Genomic DNA, 20,877 nt, shown 5'->3' with positions numbered 1-20,877 from the left:
CAGATAAGGAAACTTAAAAAAAATGTGATAAAAATAAATATTTAGAATGGGAAGAATTTTGTTTCCCCTGTAGTAGGAGGTTTCATAATTGTAAATTCATGTGTATATGGACCACATGACATTTTCATTTATTCAGTGGCAAGTCGAGAGGGTCTGTGTTCAGCACTCGAATATTGGACACGATTCAAATATGAGTCAAGTGTGTCTAGAGGCTCTATTCATACCTATTTTCTTTTAGTCAGCAATGCTTCATAATGCCTTGGTTTCATGAATTAATTTTAATGGAATTAAACTTGAACAGCTCAAAATTATATAATTAATTTCATTCAGCTTCAATTAAAGTTACTAATTGAATCAAGCCTACTAGCATGACACCTGGCGGCAGTCGGCAACATGACAGTAGCAGGGAGCATATGAGACTCTTCTGATGAGCTAGTTCATGTGTGCTACTGAGTTTGTATAAAAATCTCTTTTATTGATAATCTCAGAAAGGCCTTGAGTTGACTGTAGCAGTGGAAAATTTCTGGTGTTGTTTAAAAGAGTAAAGATTTTAATTGAAACTAACACATCTCATGAAGATTACATTTTCCCTATGATAATGCTAAGTAAATGTTACATAAATCTAGAACATATTGGTTTAGCATGCTTTTAATTTATATGAATATGGTTTCACTTTCTAAAAATACTTAGTATTGAAGACCCTATTTTTTTTTTTTTTACAGAGATCTCAGACTCTGGATTTAGTCCTAAGTTCATGTCCATCTATTTTCATGTGTTGAAATGTGTTTCATGGCAGAACTTTTCAATTGTTGTGAAATCCCCATCGTACATGAGAAATTTTGCATGTGCAGAAATTTTTTCCTTCCACTGGAAATGTTAACATGGTTGACTAACAACTTCTGTTTGAATCTCTTTCCTTTCTTTGCTTCCATGGCTTGACATCATCCTGTTTCTCTAACTTCTTCCTAACTGCACAGTCTGTTCTTGGTACTCTTCTAATAGAGTCACTCTTTTGGTGAGGTTAATTTGTAAAGGTTAATTTGAAAGGCTTCAGCAATCTAGTTTAGGAAGATGATTGTTTTTAAACTATGCCCTTTGTTGTTCTTTTGTTTTTCTGGCTTGCAAATTCAAATACCCAGTGATGAACTCATCTGCTAGATTGTAACCTCCTTGCAGGTCGGGGCTAGGTCTCATAATTCATTGTATTCCCTTCACCTAACACAATGCCTAAATATCTGCTATGTATTGCATATATGTGCACGTGCACGCGCACACACACACACACACACACACACACACTTATAAATGAATAAATCATTTTTCTAATCTCCAGGTTTCCCTAATCAAATCCATACTAAGAATTTGAGCATATCAAACTCCATCTTTGGTATCTATGCAAACTTCCAGTTACTTTCTCATATTTATCCTTATTTCCATCTTGTCATTCTATTAATTACATGCTCCCTAACTTCTCTATGAACTTTGCTAAGTTTCCCTTACTCTTTTCTCCCTCTGATGTATCCATTCTCCAGGGATTCTTAAGGACACAGTGCACTGGAATCATCCAAGTGAAGTCCATTCTCCTTTAATTGAAAAAGAATTATTGGTCGTGGAGCCTGCAGATCTGCTTGAAAAAATAAAAGCTTTCTAAGTTAATTAAAGTGCAGCTGGTATTGTGAACCACTGGTGTGCACAGATTTGTTCATCTTTCTAATATGTGGCTTTGTTAGAAATTTAACTGGTTACTTAGGCTTTATTTATCTTGTTTTTGAATTAAATACAGATATCTCATCTTGGCTTTTAAATATCTATGTTTCTAATCGAAACTTTGTAGTCTTACCTCCTAATACGTCCCTGAAAGCACCTCATAGTCCACAGAGTCAAAATCTTTCTCCAAGTGTCTGCTTTTAGAGTTTGCCTATGCTGTTCTTCCACCTTTATCCCATCTAGACTTTATGAAACCCTTCTAATTTTTTAAAGACCATCCAACATGCACCCTTTTCTATAACATCTTTATTGATCTCTGAATTCAGATGAGTTTTTTTTTCTTTTGAAATTCTTTGAGTTATCTGAACCTTTTCACATTTTACCTTGTGTTATAGGTTGCAGTTTCTTTGACATATGTTCCTCACAAGACTTTACATTTCCTTACATATTGGCTTTTCCTTGAGAGTTTCTGAATCTGCATATGAACCTCCCATCCCCAATACCCTTCTTCTCTGAGGATGCCTTATACATGACTTTTCCCCCTACGTTTTCTACAGGAGGAACGGTGTGCCTCTGTACTCCTCAGTCACTTCTCATTCAACTGTAGGCTAACTTTCATCTCCACCATTCATTGGAGTCTCTTCTCCTTTGATGCTTTCCCTACTGCACCTGACCTGTGTGGACTCATTTTCATCTTTGATCTAACTTCCACATTTTTCTATCATGGCAGGTCACTTGCTATGTTAAAATTATTTGTTTTTTATACATTTAATAGATTATTCTTTACTATGAACATCTCTATTATCTGTGAACAGATAGTAGGTGCTCAATAAATGTTAGTGAATCAGTAACATGCAGTAGCCAATAGAGGTCTATATCTTTTACTTTTTAAAAATTATGACAGACTTGGAGACATTAATAAAAATCTGTAAACTAAGAAATTAGAGAAAAACATGTAATGTTCAATGATAACAAATGTATATTCTTTTTTTTTATTCAGAAAAATGTAATAAAGACAATATTGAAAAAGATGTTACTCAAGCTACCAATGGCTTCACACACGGAGAGATGCGAGACCAGACCATTTGGGGGACTTCTTCAGGTGGTGAACTTATCAGAAGTAAGTATTCTGTGGAGAAAATTTGAATTTGGGATATGTCTATGATAATATGGTCTCTGTTAAATGTCTCATATAATTCTGCTATGAATCTGTATGTCAGGAAGCAGAGTTTATCAGAAAGTGTTTCCGTTAGTATTTTAAATTACAGAGCTAAAAAAGAGATATAAATAATGCTGCCATTTTCCATTTTTTTCTTTAGAAAGGAAGAATTGACTTGTAAATACTGGATTCAGAGGTTTAGTGAAAACTTTATTCCTTCTGGAGTAATTTCCACACACTGAAAATCAGACAGCCCTAAGTAAATGTGGACTGTGAGACTAAAAAAAGAAAGATGGCATTGAAGGACAAGTCGTATCTTGATAATGCCATGACAGTCCCTGTTTCTGGCCAAATGATTCCAGTTTTTTTTTTTTTTTTTTTTTTGGTACTGGGGATTGAACTCAAGGGCACTTGACCACTGAGCCCCATCCCCAGCCCTATTTTGTATTTTATTTAGAGACAGGGTCTCACTGAGTTGCTTAGTGCCTCACTTTTGCTGAGACTGGCTTGGAACTCATGATCCTCCTGCCTCAGCCTCCTCAGTTGCTAGGATGAGCCATAATCCTGGATCCAAACATTTTTTACAATTAATATTCTATCATTATTTGTGTGTTTTGTTTTGATACTCTTGCTCTAAAGTCACTCTGTAGAATATATACAGAGACATTGGTATAATTTTGTTGTACTCTTGGAATGCCCTGAAATGCCACCGTTTTTTGGGTGCTGTTTAGAATGCTGATTCTGTAAGAAGTTCTGTATCCCATCCTTTGGAGCTTATGTTCTGGTCACTGAGTTCTCCCAGGTGGGGTGCAGATGAAGTTGCCATGAAATGAGTGATTCTATGTAGCTGACACGTAGGTGTAAAGATCAATACTGTGCCACACTTGGAAGAGCATAGGAGTAAATCTTTTGAAATTCTTATTCATTTCTCTGTCTCAGTTTTTCAAGGTGTACAGGAGAATTCATTTCAGGGAATCAAGTACTGTTTTATTTTATGTAAATTATCTGTTTATCCAACTTCATAATATAGAGATTCTCGTGCTGCCCTTTGCCTTTACTTTGAAACTTGGGACATTTCTTTCTTCTCTAGAATGGTTAATGCCTGGCCATAACTGGCAAACAGAATAAAGCAGAAACAACAAATAAGCAAACAAACAAAAAACCCAGAGAGACCAACTTTGCAGAAAACAAACAGTAACACTAAAAATGTCAAAGAAGGGAATTTCCACTTTTCGAACAAAAGCTCTAAAAATGAATGTATTGGAGTTTAATTTTAGAACCGTTTTGGTTTTTATACACTTTTGTTTGGAGGAGAGAGTAGGAAGGAAGGAAATGAGACTCAGAAATCAGTGAAGAACATGATTTATATAGCTTTTTGCAAAGAATCAAATAAACATTATTTCAAATAAACATTTATTCCCAAACATATATTGTTCCCCTTTTATCTAAATATTAACTGTACTGTTGTGAAACCTTACTTTTTGTGAGGTATTGCCATATATTATTTGTGATTTTCTAGTAACCAGAGTTGGAACTAGAAGAGGTATGAGAGACAATTTTAACTCCACTTGTTGGGAAACATGATTTATTTTTAATCTCTCTTTCTTTCTCTCTTTTTTTGATAGTAACAGATGACAGAATTTTAAGTTTGTGTTTCATTTAATTGATTTGTTTCCCTTAATCTCCTTTTTTAGGAAAGGCCCACAATAGGAAAATGTGACTAAGATCTCTTAGGACAAAAATAAAATACAAATAGTGTTGCATAAGGATGTGGAGAATTGTGTTAATGTGTTAAATTTGTTTGTGCTTTTTGGTGAAGCTCGTTTTAGTCACAGAATTCAAACCATTAAAGAGAATGGATTTGGGGCTAGGATGAAACTTGGTGGTAGAATGCTTGTCTGGCATGCAGGAGGCCCTGGGTTGGATCCCCAGCACTGCAAAAACAAACAAACAAATGAGAAGAGAATGGATTTGAAATGCATTACTCTATTGTCTATACTGATTTAAGTGGACACTGATCAAAAATACTGCAGGAAATAGTTTATTGAGATAATGATGCAATCAGTGCCTTGGGATACTGGAGCATTTGGGAACAAATATTTAGTTTCCCACTAATATGCACTGAAAGAATGTAGAGATAGGGAGATTTATCACCCCCTCTGAGAGGGCTGCTGGGAAAACTGACAGATGAATGGATATACAAAAGATAATGACCAAAGACAGTAATGCCACTTCAGCTGGAAACATGAGCTGGCAAGCATTTCCAAATATTTGTGGGTGACATCTGACTCTGAATTTGGATTACAGATTTCAAAAACTCATTTCTGTTATTTCCCCAGTTACACTTTCTCTAGAAAAAGGCTATTTTGCTGCATCTACAGGGAAAAAAAAAAGATATCTGGATTTGCAGAGTGGAATATTTTATATCATCTTTAAACCTTACTCTATTCTGGACAGCATTTCAAAGTTTAGTATTATGATAGTGCTTGCTATTCCAACTCCATGACACTGAAGTCTAAGTAGCTGCCTGACTTTCCCTCTTTGGCCTTCCCCACAGAGTCCCTGGCCATCTCTGTCTAACTTAATGTCTGCCTTCATTTACCTTGAGGTTAGGCGAGATGTGTGTTTTCTTCTTGCTTCAGCTTCTAGCACATTTTTGAGGCCCAGTAAGTCTTTTGTAATAACAATAGGCCCTGGAAATGGAGACTCTGGCTCAGAGCTCCATGGGGGAGGAGGAGAACATCTGTGGTGAGTCAGGACGGGCTGGCTCCTGTTCCAGGAGTCCTGTGTGGCTCCCTGAGCACCATGGAGGAGGCGGACAGCTGGCTCTCACGGAATTGATGTTAGTGTTCCCACTGTAGTGAGAGGTTGGTTGGATGGAGGGATCATCAGAAAAATGAGGCCCGCTGGGGTGTGGGAACATTTTCAAACGCACAACCTATTCTTTTTGCCAAGCTTCCATGGGACAGCTCAGCTGCTAAGCAAGAAGTCACTGTTGAATATGACTGCTTTTTCTTTATCTCTTCTGAAGAGTGGTTACCAAGGCTTGGCAACTTACATCTCTGTTGGCCTGGATGCCTGCTGCCTTCTTGGTTGGACATTTAAGGTGTAATTTATAGGGGACTGTTCACTGTCAGTGTGCTGAGGCTGTTTTTACTTTGCTGAGAATAACTGAGCTCTGGAAAGTCAAGGGAGTGGCTACTTTGGAAATTGCATTCTAATTAAAGGGTGTATTCTCAGGCTTCATAAACGAGATCCAAGCTGAGAATAATTTCCAAATTATTCTGTGAACTTTAACCTTGACCTCTGTAGACCACCTGCTAGCAGCTCATGGTTGGCTCACATTCCACACAAAAGTTTGCACTTTGACTTCCCTGGTCCTTCTAGAAAATATTGCAGGTGGCAGACCTGGGGTACAGTGGTCTTTTAGGGTTTGGAATTCAAGTTGATTGCCCCTGAGTTGCTAACTTATTAGAGACAATCCTTTCTGGAAGTAATAAATAAAAGAGAAGAAATCCATATGGAATCAAACGTTTCGAATAAATAGGCCACACACAATATGGTGAGGGAATGTGCCTTGTGATTCTCTTTCTTATGAAATTCAAATTAAAACAGGACAATTCCAGCCACTTAAGTTTGTTAAATTAAAAAAAATCAAATTAGTTAAGAATTAAAAACACAATGGAGGTTTTTGGGAGGAAATTGTATAATTGAAAAATTTCTTTTATGATTTTTCATTCTTTTACAGTTTGAAAGGCTTTCATATTGTGAGAAAATATTTTGGTATGTAATTTAATTTTTGGAATGGAGCTTAAATTTTGAAGTTTAAAAAAACTTCTTTGTATGAGAGAACTAGCTAAGGTTTTGGCATTTCCTTTCAGATTAGTATATTAGTATATATGATACTTTATATCATATGAAGTTATATCCTGTTTTAACAAACACTCTTCCTCTGACTTGGTAAAATAAACGTTTCAATGAAGTGACACCTCTAATTAATATTAATTTTTCTCTTTAACCCAGAATATGCATAAACTGATAACAGGCAATAGACAACTTTTTTTGTGTCTAATTAGACTAGAAAAGGAACTGAAGTAACATTTTGATCTCAGTCTTTAGGGGTAGGAAGGACTATGTGTGTGCACGCATGTGTACCCGCACACATCTGTGCACCCGCACACACCTGTGCACATACTCCAGCATATGTAATACTTTGCTTTAATTTAGGTCAAATTCTACATCCTAATTATTTCCTATAAAGAGCTTACACTTTTCTTTGTTCCTCTTTATAAAGTGCCTCAGGTATCTATCTCAGATTTTTTCTAGGTCTTTCTGAAAATTCTTATTACTTAACTTTATCCTTGGACATTGCTTTTACATAAATGTCTCCTAATTCTAAATGTCATTACTTAACTCCAGAAATTTTCCTTAGCTTCTCTTCTGAAATAAATTTCCCATTAAACTTATTTTGTTCAGCTAATTCTCTCCTTTGTGATTTTACAGAATTCCCATGATCTGAAGTAAAGTTAGAATGCTCTACTTAAATGGTAATCCCCATTCTGTTTAACCCATTTATTCATTTTGAAGAGTTTTTAGCTCTCATAATAGTAAGCACTTAATTGGCAGTGGAATGCCAGCCGTTCCCTGGTTCACACGTGCCCACTCTCATGGAGCTGCCGTCTCCTGTTTTTTCACTCATCCTGCCACTTGAAACCTTCCTCTTGGCATCCTCTGAATTTCCTCTCCACATCAACAGGCTCTGCTATTAGGAACTCCATTATCTCTTTTCCCAGCCTTTGCCAACTCACCGCTGATCACCCTTTACTGAATACTTGGGGGAAGGCGCCCTTTATGTAAAACTCGGAGAAGAAAGCAGATACTCAGGTGTATGATTATATACTTAGAGCACTTCTTGCTTAGATGTTGCAGAAAAAACAGTGAGAGAGGTTCAGCTTTAAATTTCTCTCACGGCTTTTTTGTTTGAATGCACATTTCAACAGGCATTTTCTTTAAAATTTACTTTATATAAAAAGGACCATAGGAGGAGTGCATGGGCGCATGCTTGTAATCCCAGCGCCTTGGGAGGCTGAGGCAGGAGGATTGTGAGTTTAAAGCCAGCTGCTGCAATTTAGCAAGGCCTTGTTCAAAATAAAAAGTGAAAAGAGCTGAGGAAGTGGCTCAGTGGTTAAGCATCCTTGGGCTCAATTTCTCCCCCCACCTCAAAAAAAAAAAAAAAAAGCCATAAACAAGCTCACAGGTATGTACTGCCCAGCAAAGACTGGTAGATGTGAGTTTCTCAGGTAATCTGGGATATTTTTCTTCTAAGTTTTCATGCTCATTGCTTTTGGGGACAGTTGCAGGAATAAAGCATTCTGACTTTTGCCTTGCTAGTGTCTTTTCCTCCTCTATTTGGCTTTCAGATAAAATCTTTCTTTTCAAGATGCTGACCATATGCTATAGTTCATATAGTTTGATTATTGCTCTAAAAGAAGAATATTTAACTGTCAATTATTCCAAAATCAAAATAATGGCTTGATTTCAGTTTGGTGGGTAATCAGTGGTCATTGTTAATGGACTACTATATTTGTCTCTTGGTCAATGGCACACATTAGGCTGTGTTCAGGAGCAGATATGAAATTTCCTGATGGGATTCGTCCTCAGGATGCATCAATCTGTGCTCACCTGTGTTCTGCCCAAGAACCTGGGAGAACCACCCTCCATCTTTTATTTTGAGCATCCTAAGGTCAGGGGTTGGGTGGTTAATGGAAACCAATTTCCAGTTTTAGATCACTTTTATGGTTGGGTAATTTACCCAACTTCCATGAGCTCTAATTTCTAATTTTTATTGATTTTTAAATTTTATCATTTATTTATATACCAAGGATTGAACCCAGTGACGCTTAATCACATCCCACCGTCCTTTTTTTATATTTTATTGTGAGATAGTGTCTTGCTAATTTGTTTAGGACCTCATTAAGTTGGTCAGGCTGGCTTTGAACTCAGGATTCTCCTGCCTCATCCTCCCAAAGTGATGGGATTATTAGGTATGCACCACCATGCCTGGCCTAGTTTTTCATTTTTAAAATAGAGATGTTAGCCCTAATTACCCTATGGTGTCATTTTGAGGATTTTATAAGAAAATGTGTATGGCATGCTTAAGTCACACATAGCTAAATCAGTAAATACTCAATGAGTTTGTTGGTTTGCATTAATATTATCCTTCAGCTCAGGAATCAATGTTAAGACTTCATTTTTCTTAGTCATCATGGTTTCATTAGACTGCATGCCCAGAAGGGCAGGCGTATGTAGATGGTTTTGCTGAGATCCTTAGTATTTATGTCCACATAAATTGAGCCCACATGTGTTGGGCTCAAGATGGTTATGAATTTCAATGGGTTGTGAAGTGACAAGAAGTACATAAATCATTTTTTTTTTCAGAAAGTGAAAAGAGATTGCTTAGAACTTATAGAAATTGATGTTTCTACATATACCTCTTTGTCTCTCCTACTTTTTTCTAGATTGTTATAACACCTGGATAAGTGATTAGAATTGTTTTTCATGAAGATTGAGAGTACATTTAAAGTGCTTTGTATATCATATGCAATATATTTGTTGTTATTGTTGTTATTATTATTACTATTAATATTATTCTATTACTTGACTCTTTACTCTCATCACATACCATTACATTTGATCTTTAATCTGTATCCTTCTTTTTTTTTTTCCTTACATGATTTTCAGTTTCTTCCTGATATTACTAAACTCCCTTAATTTTCACTGGGAGAGAATAGATGTTGCTGATGCCCAGGTGGTAGATGAGGAGGATTCATTGAGGGGCCCCTAACTTTTTTCTCATTTGCCAGTTCTTCAAGTTTCAGAGAGGAGCAGAATCCTGGGAACTAGCTTAGAAATTATTTAAAAAATGCTAACCACTGAAGAAATAAATAATATTCAGTGATCAAGACCACAGATGCTGTGGTCTAGATAATTTTAGTTCTCAGACCTCAGACTTCCTGGATCTGAACACTCTGTGAGCTTATACATAAATTATTTTTGTATGTTTTTATATTGAATTTCTGAGATGAGAATCAAAACATAATTTTGAAAAACTGACTAAAATGTCAATTTCATTGAGATTGAATGCTTACAGTTTACTGATACTGTTGATGAAACAGTGTTAAATAATACAGCTGAGTTCTCTGCATTCAAAGTTTGCATTCTTGTTGGAGAGACAGGAATTTATCTTGAAATTAGAATGTGTGTCATGAGGGCTCCAGGGGAAGGGCAGGTTGTGTGCTCCCAGGGGAGAAGCACAAATTTTCACATAGAGAGGGGGTAAGAGAGAACTTTCTAGAGGAAGTGGTATCTATGATGACCTGAAGGAGGTCAGCCACTGAAGCAGGTTGTGGGAGAAGATGAGGTCAGAGTGTTCCAAAACCTTGCAGATCTAGAGGTAGGAGAGGACATGGCCAGGCTAAGGAAAGCTGAAGTTTTGCTTGAGTTGGTTTATAACATGTGAGATGAGGTGTGGAGAGAGATGAGAGGACAAGAATTTGTTAAATGGTTAAATGAAGATGGAGGATATTGAAGGAGTAAGGACCTACTTGGGTTTGTGTTTTAATTTGGGTATATTTTAGGAAGATTACTTTTGCAGTTTGGAAAATACTGTGGCAGACTGTTTTGTTGTGTTAATCTAGCTGAGAAGGGAAGGTGGTTTGGACTGGGGTGATGGCAGGTAAGACTGAAAGAAGGTGGGTTTATCTTTTTATGGAGTGGAATCATAAGACAGGTAGGTGGGAGAATGACAGGGGCTGGGAATGCAGCCAGGGATTTTAGTTTGGACAAATGACAGACGTGATGAAAGGATAATGGGGCAAAAGATTTAGGGACTTTGTTCAAAGAGGGCCTGAAATGATAGGCTATAGATAGAAGGGAAAGAATTAAAGACAAATAATACAAAGGGGTTAATAGTCCTTGAAGGTTTTTAGTGTTTAAGAAAAAAAAAAAAACTGGAATAGATGTTGGAACTGAATAGGAAATGTGGAAATAGAAGATGAAATATGATAATGGAAAATATGAATTTTAGATTTCTGAGGTGGAATAATCTCTGGTGGGGTCAAGGCCTGAAGTGTGGTCATGAGTTTGGGTGACTGAATTAGTTACTCCCAAACCAACAGTGCTGGGTTTGGAAGAGACTTTGGAGACTTTGTACAAGTTGTCCTATTAAACAGGTGGGGAAGCAGAGATCCAGGTGTTTGTTCTAATCAACATTCCAGTAAGTGGCAAAACAGGGGTTTTATCTATTTTGGACATTTCTCCTGAGTCCCTCTTTGAACCTAAATGTTTTAGGTTGTTGCAGCCAGTTGGTTTCTCAGGTTCTTTACAGTTTTTTCCTAAAGTCTGTTTTTAATTTGATATTTTCATACCTGAAGTCCCTGAAATTGAGAGAAAAATAATACAAATTATTAGGAGCTGATGGTCTTCAATATTGTAGAACTCTAAGTGATCTTTTTCATCCAGTAAATATATAAACATAGGATTGGAAAAGATACACAAGTGTGTGTGTGTGTGTGTGTGTGTGTGTGTGTGTGTGTGTCTGTGTGTGTGTGTGTGTGTGTTTCAACTACATGTGTGTGTTTTGTTTTTGCTTACTGCTAGATTTACATCCATCCCTTTCCAGTGGCTTCCTTCAGGGAGTTACATGAAATTGAATGTGGACATGTGGGTTAAGAGGATTTCCACTTAATAGTCTATGTATTCTCTTCTTCATTGCTGATTTCATTCTCAATGAATTATTTTATTATATTAACAGCAATAACATTTTAAAAAGAAAATTATCCCATATAGCTAAATATTAGAGTGAAGGTCCCACCTTCCAAAGTTGCTTTAGAACCCCATCACCTGTAAGACATGCATCAATTTACAGGTAGGCCAGGAGATTTGGCTTCCTTCAGGTTCTTCAAAAAGAAGGACCAGCTATAATATTTGGAGGTGGAGAGCAGTGAAAAAGGAGAACATAGGATCTCTTATTCAATAATTATTGTGAATTTCAGTAGAACAGTGTCATGGTATTAAACCCAATGTTGGGCCCTCCTAAGTCCTGGACTTTTCTGAGACTATACAGGTCACAAGTCAATGAAGATGGGTCTGGCTGGAAGCCTTAAAGAAGTGACAAGCATGGAAATTATACCGTATACTGATTTTGTGTTTTTTCACAGCAATTTCCTGAAATTCAGGATGAAGGAATTTTTCTGGGCTTGCACAAATCAGTTGATCTGTTAGTCATAAGCATGAGAATTTGTATGGCTGTAAGGAGCAACTGCCTTGAGCAAGCTGTGTAAGGCAGTGGTCTCAGCCTTTCGGCCACAGCCTGGAGAAGGGCTGCTTCCAGCTTTATCCATGACTCAGTATAGAGGGTGAGGGGTGTATCAGAATAATGGGGATTGGTGGAAGTCCCTCTCTACCCCTCTCAGGAGCTCTGTTTCCTCTGTGCATAGCTAGGAGTCCATACTGCAGTTTGTCCCATGTTTCGTTTTAGCTAGTTCTCTATCAAAAGCTGGATTCTTCCCAGGTTTCTTGGGTTCTACAACAAGATACACAGAAGCCAAGGGAAAGCTCTTTTAAAACACTCAGATGATGGTGTCAGAGGGTGAAATTACATTAAGTGAAAAATGGAGAGAGTGGGAGGGGAAATTTGTTCTGCTTTGGAACATTATGTAATTAAATACATTTTCCATGGTTCTTAAGAACTTGTGAGAACTTGGATTGAAAACATTTAAGAAAAGAAAAAATATTCCCACCATCTCAAATTGTCATGAATAATTGATTCATGCCAGGGTGATCATAAGACCATATATCTTATATCTGTGGCTGCCCATCATAACTTGTCTTCATGAAAAAGATATGAATGTATCATTTATGTGGAGGCCTGTCTTTGTAGATTATTTTCACAGCATTCCTTCAGAATTACAAAGGTGCTGCCATGACCACAAAGGTGAGTGACAGCAAACACACCCAACTAATTGTGTGATTAGGAGCAATTATCTTTTTTCTACCATTGCTTGTGAGGTAGGCTCTTGTATTTGCTCTTATATCCTCCCAGAACCAGCTAATTTTTTAAAGTCTTATCAGACAAATAATTCTGTAAACAAATATTTACTGTAAGAATTATCAAATTAAACTCATATTCTTACATATTTAGGTTTTTAATATTTCAGCAAAATTAAGGTGGCTGATTTTTGGTTTGGCTCTGCATTTTTTAAGGAAACAGAACAAAGTCTCTCTCTCTCTGTTTTACTTAAATGTATAGAATTTACCTTTTTAATTCTTAAATAATAAAATCAATTTCTTTTTTAATTACCATTTTTAAAATTTATTCTAATTAGTTATTCATGATAGTAGAATGCACTTTGACACATCATACATAAATGAAGTATAACTTCTCATTTTTCTTGTACATGATGTAGAATCACAACCATCATGCAGTTATATATGCACATAGAGTATTAATGTCCAATTCATTCTACTACCCTACAAAATCCATTTTAAATCACCAAATTTCAAGGATGATGCCCTACTGAAATAAAAATGTATAATCATAAACATCTCCTTTTAAAAAGGGTTTGAATAATACTGACTTTTGCTGTGAAGTCCAAATTGGGCTGACTCACGCAGATTGAACAATTTAAGGCTATAAAACCTTCATATTTCTATGTATTTAATTTGAGACTTGTTGTCTAACTGGTCCTTGAACAGTTCATGTAAAGGATTTCCATGTTATGCACTGAAATTCAAGTGGCAGAAGCTTAGTAAATCATTAAGTGCCATATGACTATGGCTATCCATATCTTCTGCTCTGTGTCTGGCTCAGCCTGTGTGATCCTCAGCTATTATCTTATTTGACCTTCTAGGCCATGATTTTCTAGTATTTGAAAGATCTAGAGCTGCTTCTAATTTCTTTGAAATAAAGTCAGTTTTTGACTTCTTTAACTTGATAAACCTTATCTATTTCTCTTCTCTTTAGCATACCTACAAATATGAACACACCATGGACTTCATTATCACCAAAATCTGTTCCATCTAACATTTTCAAATCAGAAATTCATTATTTCCCCATTTCTCCCTACTCTTTACCTTAAAATTAATTATGCTTACCTGCTATTTCTTTTCTTCTGTAGTATCTAATCTCCTCTTTTACTTTACCTGATTGTTTCTTGGGCAGCTGGAACTTGCAAATGATCTCTTATTATCCCCTTAAATCCCATGACCCTGTGGCATGTCTGCCAGCCTTATGCTGACACAATCAGTATTCTTACATCAATCAGGTTTTAAGGACTGTGGATCATAGAGGATGTGTGTAATGTCATGGAATGTCTCATATTGAATGCATGTACCATAATTTCAATTGATGTGTATTTGCTTGTCAATTTCTAGTTAATTTCCATTTTTGATCTGTTCTTGCTGTTTGATTTTCTATATTTTCTGTTCTGTCATGACTCAGATAATATCCTAGTTCAGCACTGGCACACTTTAGGTTTTAGCTAAACACCAGCTCTTATATTCAAACCAGCTCTTATATTTCTGGTCTACTGAATGATGCCTTAACCCAATCTTGGTTTGTGTCCTGAAAGGGTTAAATAATTCCTGCTAACAAGTTCTTTTGGTATTGATTGATCACTTTTCTCAATTAGTCTAGTAGCCTCTTGTCAGTCCATATTCTTACCATAGAATTTCATGGGACATGTTTCCTGCATGAGATTCTCCCAGTCTTCCCCCGACTTTCTCTCTGTTTGTCACACTGGCTTCCTTTTCTTCACTCTGATGCCTTTGGGTTCCTTTCTGCCTCGGGGCTTTTGCACACCAGGTCTTCCTTCTGGCATAATTGTCAGTTCTGAAGCCTTTGGAGACCTCCCCATCTAAAATGGGCTTTCCTATTCAACCCAGCACCCTTTCCTTTTTAGCCACTGCCACATTTGTAATTTATTTGTGCAATTACATGTCTAATGTCTGCTGGCTCTAAGTTGCATCCCCAGCAATTAGTATAATTCCAGGAACACAATAAACTTTCAGTGAATGACTGGATGATAGAGTCTAGGAAAAAAACAACAACAAATTTTGCTTTTTATCCCACTTCTTCCTTTCATGACCTTTTGCCATAGCCAGAATATGTCACCGGCTTTTCTCTCTACATGCCTAGTGTTTTCCTTCTCCCTGCATTACCTCCCCATATCTCCACCAGCAAGCAATTCTAATGCGATTGCCCTCTCATCAGGACAGTTTATCTGCATCTCCCCTAAAGGACTTCTTGATTTCAAAATTGCAGTCCATTTGTGCATGACCCTCTTTTCCATTTTTGGATTGAAGACTCATTAAGGGCAGAGTTGGCCTCTCAGTCAGTTTTGTAGCCATCACAGTGTTTAGCCCAGGGCCCTGCACAGAGTTTGTTTCCAGTACTTCTGTGTTAATTGTCAAATAAATGAAAGTCTTTACCTTTGGAGGACATTTAGCTTCTCTGTAGGAGACTGACAGCTTTGAATTAGTTAAACTGTAGTAATTTGTCTTAAAATGTAGATTGACTTTCTTAAAGAGTGAATTTTCTCAGTCTACAGTTCTTGCATATTAAAGGATGTTTTTTATTTGTAATATTAATGTTATTACCACAGCTTTGCACAGTTAATGACTTTCGTTCATTTTGGTGATCTAATTTGGCCTATCAGAAACTTTTGCAGGGAGGGAGGGTAAATATTATTATCTAGAGAGAAGACTGATCTCAGAAAAGTCATGCAGTTTGCCCAGAGCTCTGCAGCTAACATTTTGATTTCTGTTATACAACTTAAACTTTAAAGTCATTCTTAATGGGATGTAGATCAGAGGGAAGTCTAGGGTGTTGTCATCTTTAGGGTCCACTAGAGATTGCATTAAAATTACTGGGGAAGAGATACAGCTCTTCCTGATTATAAACTTATCCCATGCCTCAAATTCTAGTCTACTTCCCTCATTGAAAATTATTGCTCTGTTTTACCACTGATGTGACTAAATCCTGCCTTTGCAATGGGTCAGGAAAAGATGTTGAAAAAACTGAAATATACTCCTTCAGAATTTCATCTCTGATAAAATGGTGATAAATTCAAGTCAATCCTGGGTTTCATGTAAACTTGACATCTTAGAAAAAGGGCTTCCTTGGTTTTCAGAACTATCTATTTATTGCCTCTAGAACTTGATCACATTTCATGAGATAGAGAATTTAACACATGACATTTTTTTGTGGCATGAAGATAGGTGTTTTTCATCTACAGCAAGAAGAAATTGTGATGACCAGAACTGAAGATACAGGGTGGGACAGGAATATGAATTTATAATTATGTCCCTTTGCAGAAAACCATTGGTTCCCTACTCTTCACATTAGCTCAAAAATCCTACTGATATCCAGGACCCACCCCAGACCAATTAATTCAGGATCACTTGGGAATAGAGCTTAGGCATCCATAAGCTCCCAAGTTAATTCCAGTGTAGGTACAGCACAAGCGCAGACTGGGAACCATTAAGGTTTTCTGTTGAATACACTACCCTAGAACAGACAATTTGTAGAATAATCTGAATGTTGGTTACCTCATTTAAACTTTCAAAGTCCCTTTTTTGTTTTTTTGAAAGTAGTTTTGTGTAGATATGCTAGACACCCCATAGGAACTGCTAGGTGTGGCTGCCTGTCTGGGAGAGCCCACACAGTGGCCTCTTGTTTTAGTCTTTAGCCCTTTGACAAAGCTGTTTTCTCAAGAGATGTTAACATTGTTCAGATGTGTTTCTTACTTTTAGTTTCACTATGCAGCACTTTAATCTAATTTTTATGATATTGGAAAGGAACAATTTAATTTGCACGTGTTTCCTGGTTAAATGGCACAATGAAAGGATTCAGAATCTTTTAGATGTAGTCATAAGGAATTATTTGATTATCTTAGGATTCTTGATGTATTAAACTAAAATCAAAGTTTATCTTATATATGAGTACAGTTTTTAAGGATGAAAACTATTCTATCTATTTTTCTGAAGAATTACACATACCTGCTTCTTTCATCTTCCTTTGATACTCTGTATTGAATTGCAGTGAGCTTTCTCTTTCAGTTAAAAATTTCTGGAATAAGCGTCCTTTTAATCAAGTGTGTGTAGGTATACTGGAAAGAATATCTCCCTAACTGTTATAGCTGGAGTTTATTCTTGGAGTAAAGCAAAGTCTCTTATAATAGAGATACAGTTTACCTAAGAGTCATATTAATAAGTAAAAAAAAAGATCAGCTTTTTGAATAATATATGAATTCATATGGTATCAGTGGTATCTAGGCATTTGGGACAATACATAATTAGTTTCAATTCCCTTTGAGAGGGAGATGTGGATGTTAAAATAAATTGCTGATGAAGCATATACTTTGGAGAACACTGTGTTTCAAAACTTTGTGCAATATCAGCTATTTCTTTTAATGGTATGGAAATATAGCATAAGACTGAGAAGATTTATTAGGGGTAGTTTTAAACCATTCTTATTATATGAAAGTTCATAGTTTGCTTATTTAGGATAGTTACTAAAACAATGATAATGGCAAATATTTATAGTCCTGCTGGGAAAACATTACTTCTGTACAACTTCTGGCACCATTGTTTGTAGCCAATAAACTAACAATAATCATTTCCTTGTATGTGAATAATCTGTATCACAATATTTAAGCATTAAGTAGGGCTTGGTCATTTAATTATTAAGAATTACTCTTTTATAAAAGAACAATGGACCTACTGCAGAAAAATTGGCACTTGCAGTGTAAGAAAACTTAAATGGTGAAATAAATATATTTAGGGAGAGAAGAGGAATAGAACTTATAAAAAGCTGATTTTATTAAGAAAGGGTGAAGAAATGGCCTCTATGGAAGGAACTGTTTTGCTGCCAGGAATAAATATTCTAAACTAAATTGTTTTTTTCAATGTAGACTCTCTGGTCATTTTTACCTGGAGGAAGTTCCTTCAAAGGTTTTGATTTGACCTGGACCTTAGAAATAAGTTAGGCTATGATATACACATTATAAAGAGAAAAGACCATGTGCAAGCACAGTTTATTGTCTCCTTTTTTTTTTTTTTTTTTTTGAGACACACCAACTAAATTTGTACCTTCTCATCTACAGTACAACTCTACAGAGTCTGAACTATGAAATTGGTATGGGCTTTCATCATTATCTTAAATATGCTCAAAGCTCTTTTTTTTTTTTTTCTTGAGAAATGGAGCCCATCACTTAGATGAAGATCAGCATCATTTCAGGTTTGCTTATTTTGAAAAACCTTCGGTTTATGATCAGTGCCTCAACCTCATCCAGCCTAAAGAAAATGAGGGGTTTGTTGTGACACTGCCTGGGAAGAAGTCTTCAATTTAGTTGGTTTTTCTGATGACATCTATGGTGTTGAAGTAGAAATATTTAAACACTACAGTTTGTTGAGTAAGTACCTAATGTGCAAAAAGCATCTCTGTGTGGGAGCATGTTCATTTTCTGTGGTTAATTATTTTTTAAACTAAAAACAAATAAACAAGTCCAACCACTACTTCTTGGGCCTAAAAAACAAATTGAATAACTAAGCTCTCAGAGTCAGAATCTGCAGCTTTGGCCTGACTGAGGACTGCAATTATAGCCTGGTCAGTAATAATGACAGATTTTAGTGTCTGCTGTAGTGTGCGAAACACTAAATTATAGTAAATTGAAAAATGGGTAGTTTATTGTCCTAGAAAAGCATTTCTCAGGGGACAAAGATGATTTAAAATCATTTGGAGATGGTTTTATTCTCCCCACTCTTGATTGAAGGTACAGTAAAATTTCATCTCTTTGACTAGTAATACAAAAAGGACAATATTTGTGAGTAGTTTGTTTGGAAGAGAGGCTCATTACCATGTGCTTCTCCATCCTAAACATATCCTTATCATAATTTTTTAGTACACAACGTTAAACTCAATCTTTTGGAAAATGTCACAAAGAAATTTCTCTATCCAGAGGACTTAATCTTATGTCTTTTCAAGTGCTGTTTAAGAGTTTCTAGCTATCCTGTCCTGGAGCATCCACTCCAATGTGTCTTGAGAACTAACTTCTAGAATCTCACATACTGCCCATGAGTATGTATGAAGACTTTAGAAGAACTGGAGGTATCACTAATGACAGATACAAACACAGCATGGGATTTTTTTTTTTTTTAAAGAGGAAAGGTATGCATTCTGTAATCCAATGAGCTTGACTCCTGTATTCTAAACAGACAAAATGGTACTAATCACAGAACATCATATGGAGGAAAAGTGAAAATTAAATAATGGTCAAGAACTTGACTTGTCAGCCAGCTCTATTTTTGATAGGAGTGTCATTTGGTAAAGGGGTGGCAGCACATAGCATCAGTATATGGAGAGAAATTGTGTGGACTTGAAAAGATGAGGTATGGGGTCCTGAAGATGGACTCTAATCCTGGATAAAACTCGTTTGTTATGGAATATTGGGGAAACCATTTTGACTTTCAGCTTCAGTTTCTGCATCTTTGAAATATACTCAGAAATAATCCCTACCCTCACTGCCTCTTGCAGTTGGAGAAGGGACAAACATGAAAAGCTAAATGGAAATATTTTGTTAAGCTTGTAAGTCTAGATGGGCATTAATTATACATAATGACAAGAACAGCCAGTAACTGGGTTAAAGGAAGATGTATAGGGGCATTTCAAGCTATGCCATAGCAAGAATAGAACCTCCTTTGTACTGTGTTTTCAGGCCCATCTAGAGATGCTAAGCAGAGAACCAGGGGAGAAAAGTGGATCATGATCTCTGGATTCTCTCACTGATTATCCAGGAGTTGGGGAAGAGACCAGAAGGCATACTATGGCCTCTTTATATGATCTTTAAAAATACTACAAAACATATATTGACCAGGTTATCACAAGTGTGAGGAAATGAGCCTCTGCATTCAATGGAGGCTTCTTTATCCTAAGACTAATTTTTAGTTTTAAATATCATGAAATTTCTCAATTAAGTAGAAAAAACAAAAGGATATTGCAAACACCAATGTACCAGCCACTCAGATTTAATAAGGATTAATCGAAGGCTTAACCTTTCACCAAAAGGTTTTTTTGTTTGTTTGCTTGCTTTTTTGAAGAAATAATACATGTTATGTTCAACATGGTAAGTTAAACATACTTCTTTCTTTGGGGAAATTCCACTTAAATGATGGTCTATTACTGATCATTTAAAGACAGGCGTACATTTAAGGAGAGAGAGAATAGACTAGGATGCATTGGTGGATAAGATATGTCCAAAACTTTCTGAAAAATAGTAAAGAGAGAAATAATAACTGAGTTGCTAGCACTGAGAAGTCAGCACTTAAATATCAATCTGACCCCTGAAGACTTAAGATTTGGAGATAGCAGGGTTCTTGTGAACTGGGATAAAATTTGTGCCTTTTCAAGGCTGATTCATAGTGGGGTAGGGAGGAGGATCATGGGTGGAATAGACGAACTCTAGATAGGGCAGAGGAGTGGGAGGGAAGGGGAGGGGGCAGGGGGTTAGCAAGGATGGTAGAATGTGATAGACATCGTTATCCAAAATACACATATGAAAGCATGAATTGGCGTCAACATACTTTATATACAACCAGAGATATGAAAAATTGTGCTGTACATGTAATAAGAATTGTAATGCAAAAAAAAATATATATATGCCTTTTCTGAGATGAAGAGTGTCCAGGATTGAGACAATTGGATTCTTCTCTGCACCACCCCTCCTATCTCAGAGCATTAGGCAAAGCAGCACAGGGGAGAGGCTCATACAGAACACAAGTGCTCAGTAAAATCAGCTACCTGAATGATGAGATGCCCTCCCTTCTCCTCCATGACAAGGGCAGAGTCCTGAATTCCTTCCCTTCTAAAGCATGAATGGTCAAGAAACAGCATAAACCATAGAGATAAAAATGTTTATTTTTATATTCTCTCTTGTTTAAAAGTCTTCCAAATG

General features: G+C 36.4%; 1 protein-coding gene across 3 annotated transcripts in view; it reads left to right on the top strand.

Moving 5' to 3' along the window:
* The window catches only part of MDFIC (MyoD family inhibitor domain containing), an 87,978-nt gene that overhangs the window by 16,530 nt on the left and 50,571 nt on the right, over positions 1-20,877 (top strand). For all 3 annotated transcript variants that reach the window (XM_081285677.1, XM_081285675.1, XM_081285676.1), the window contains exon 3: positions 2,708-2,827. In XM_081285677.1, the coding sequence (XP_081141803.1) occupies positions 2,708-2,827 (120 nt within the window). The remainder of the gene's footprint in view (positions 1-2,707; positions 2,828-20,877) is intronic.

This window comes from Spermophilus citellus (genome assembly GCF_964194105.1).
Source record: "Spermophilus citellus genome assembly, chromosome: 3".
Lineage (NCBI taxonomy): Eukaryota > Metazoa > Chordata > Mammalia > Rodentia > Sciuridae > Spermophilus > Spermophilus citellus.
Note: the sequence above shows the minus strand (reverse complement) of the source record. Positions and strands in the feature narration are given on the sequence as shown.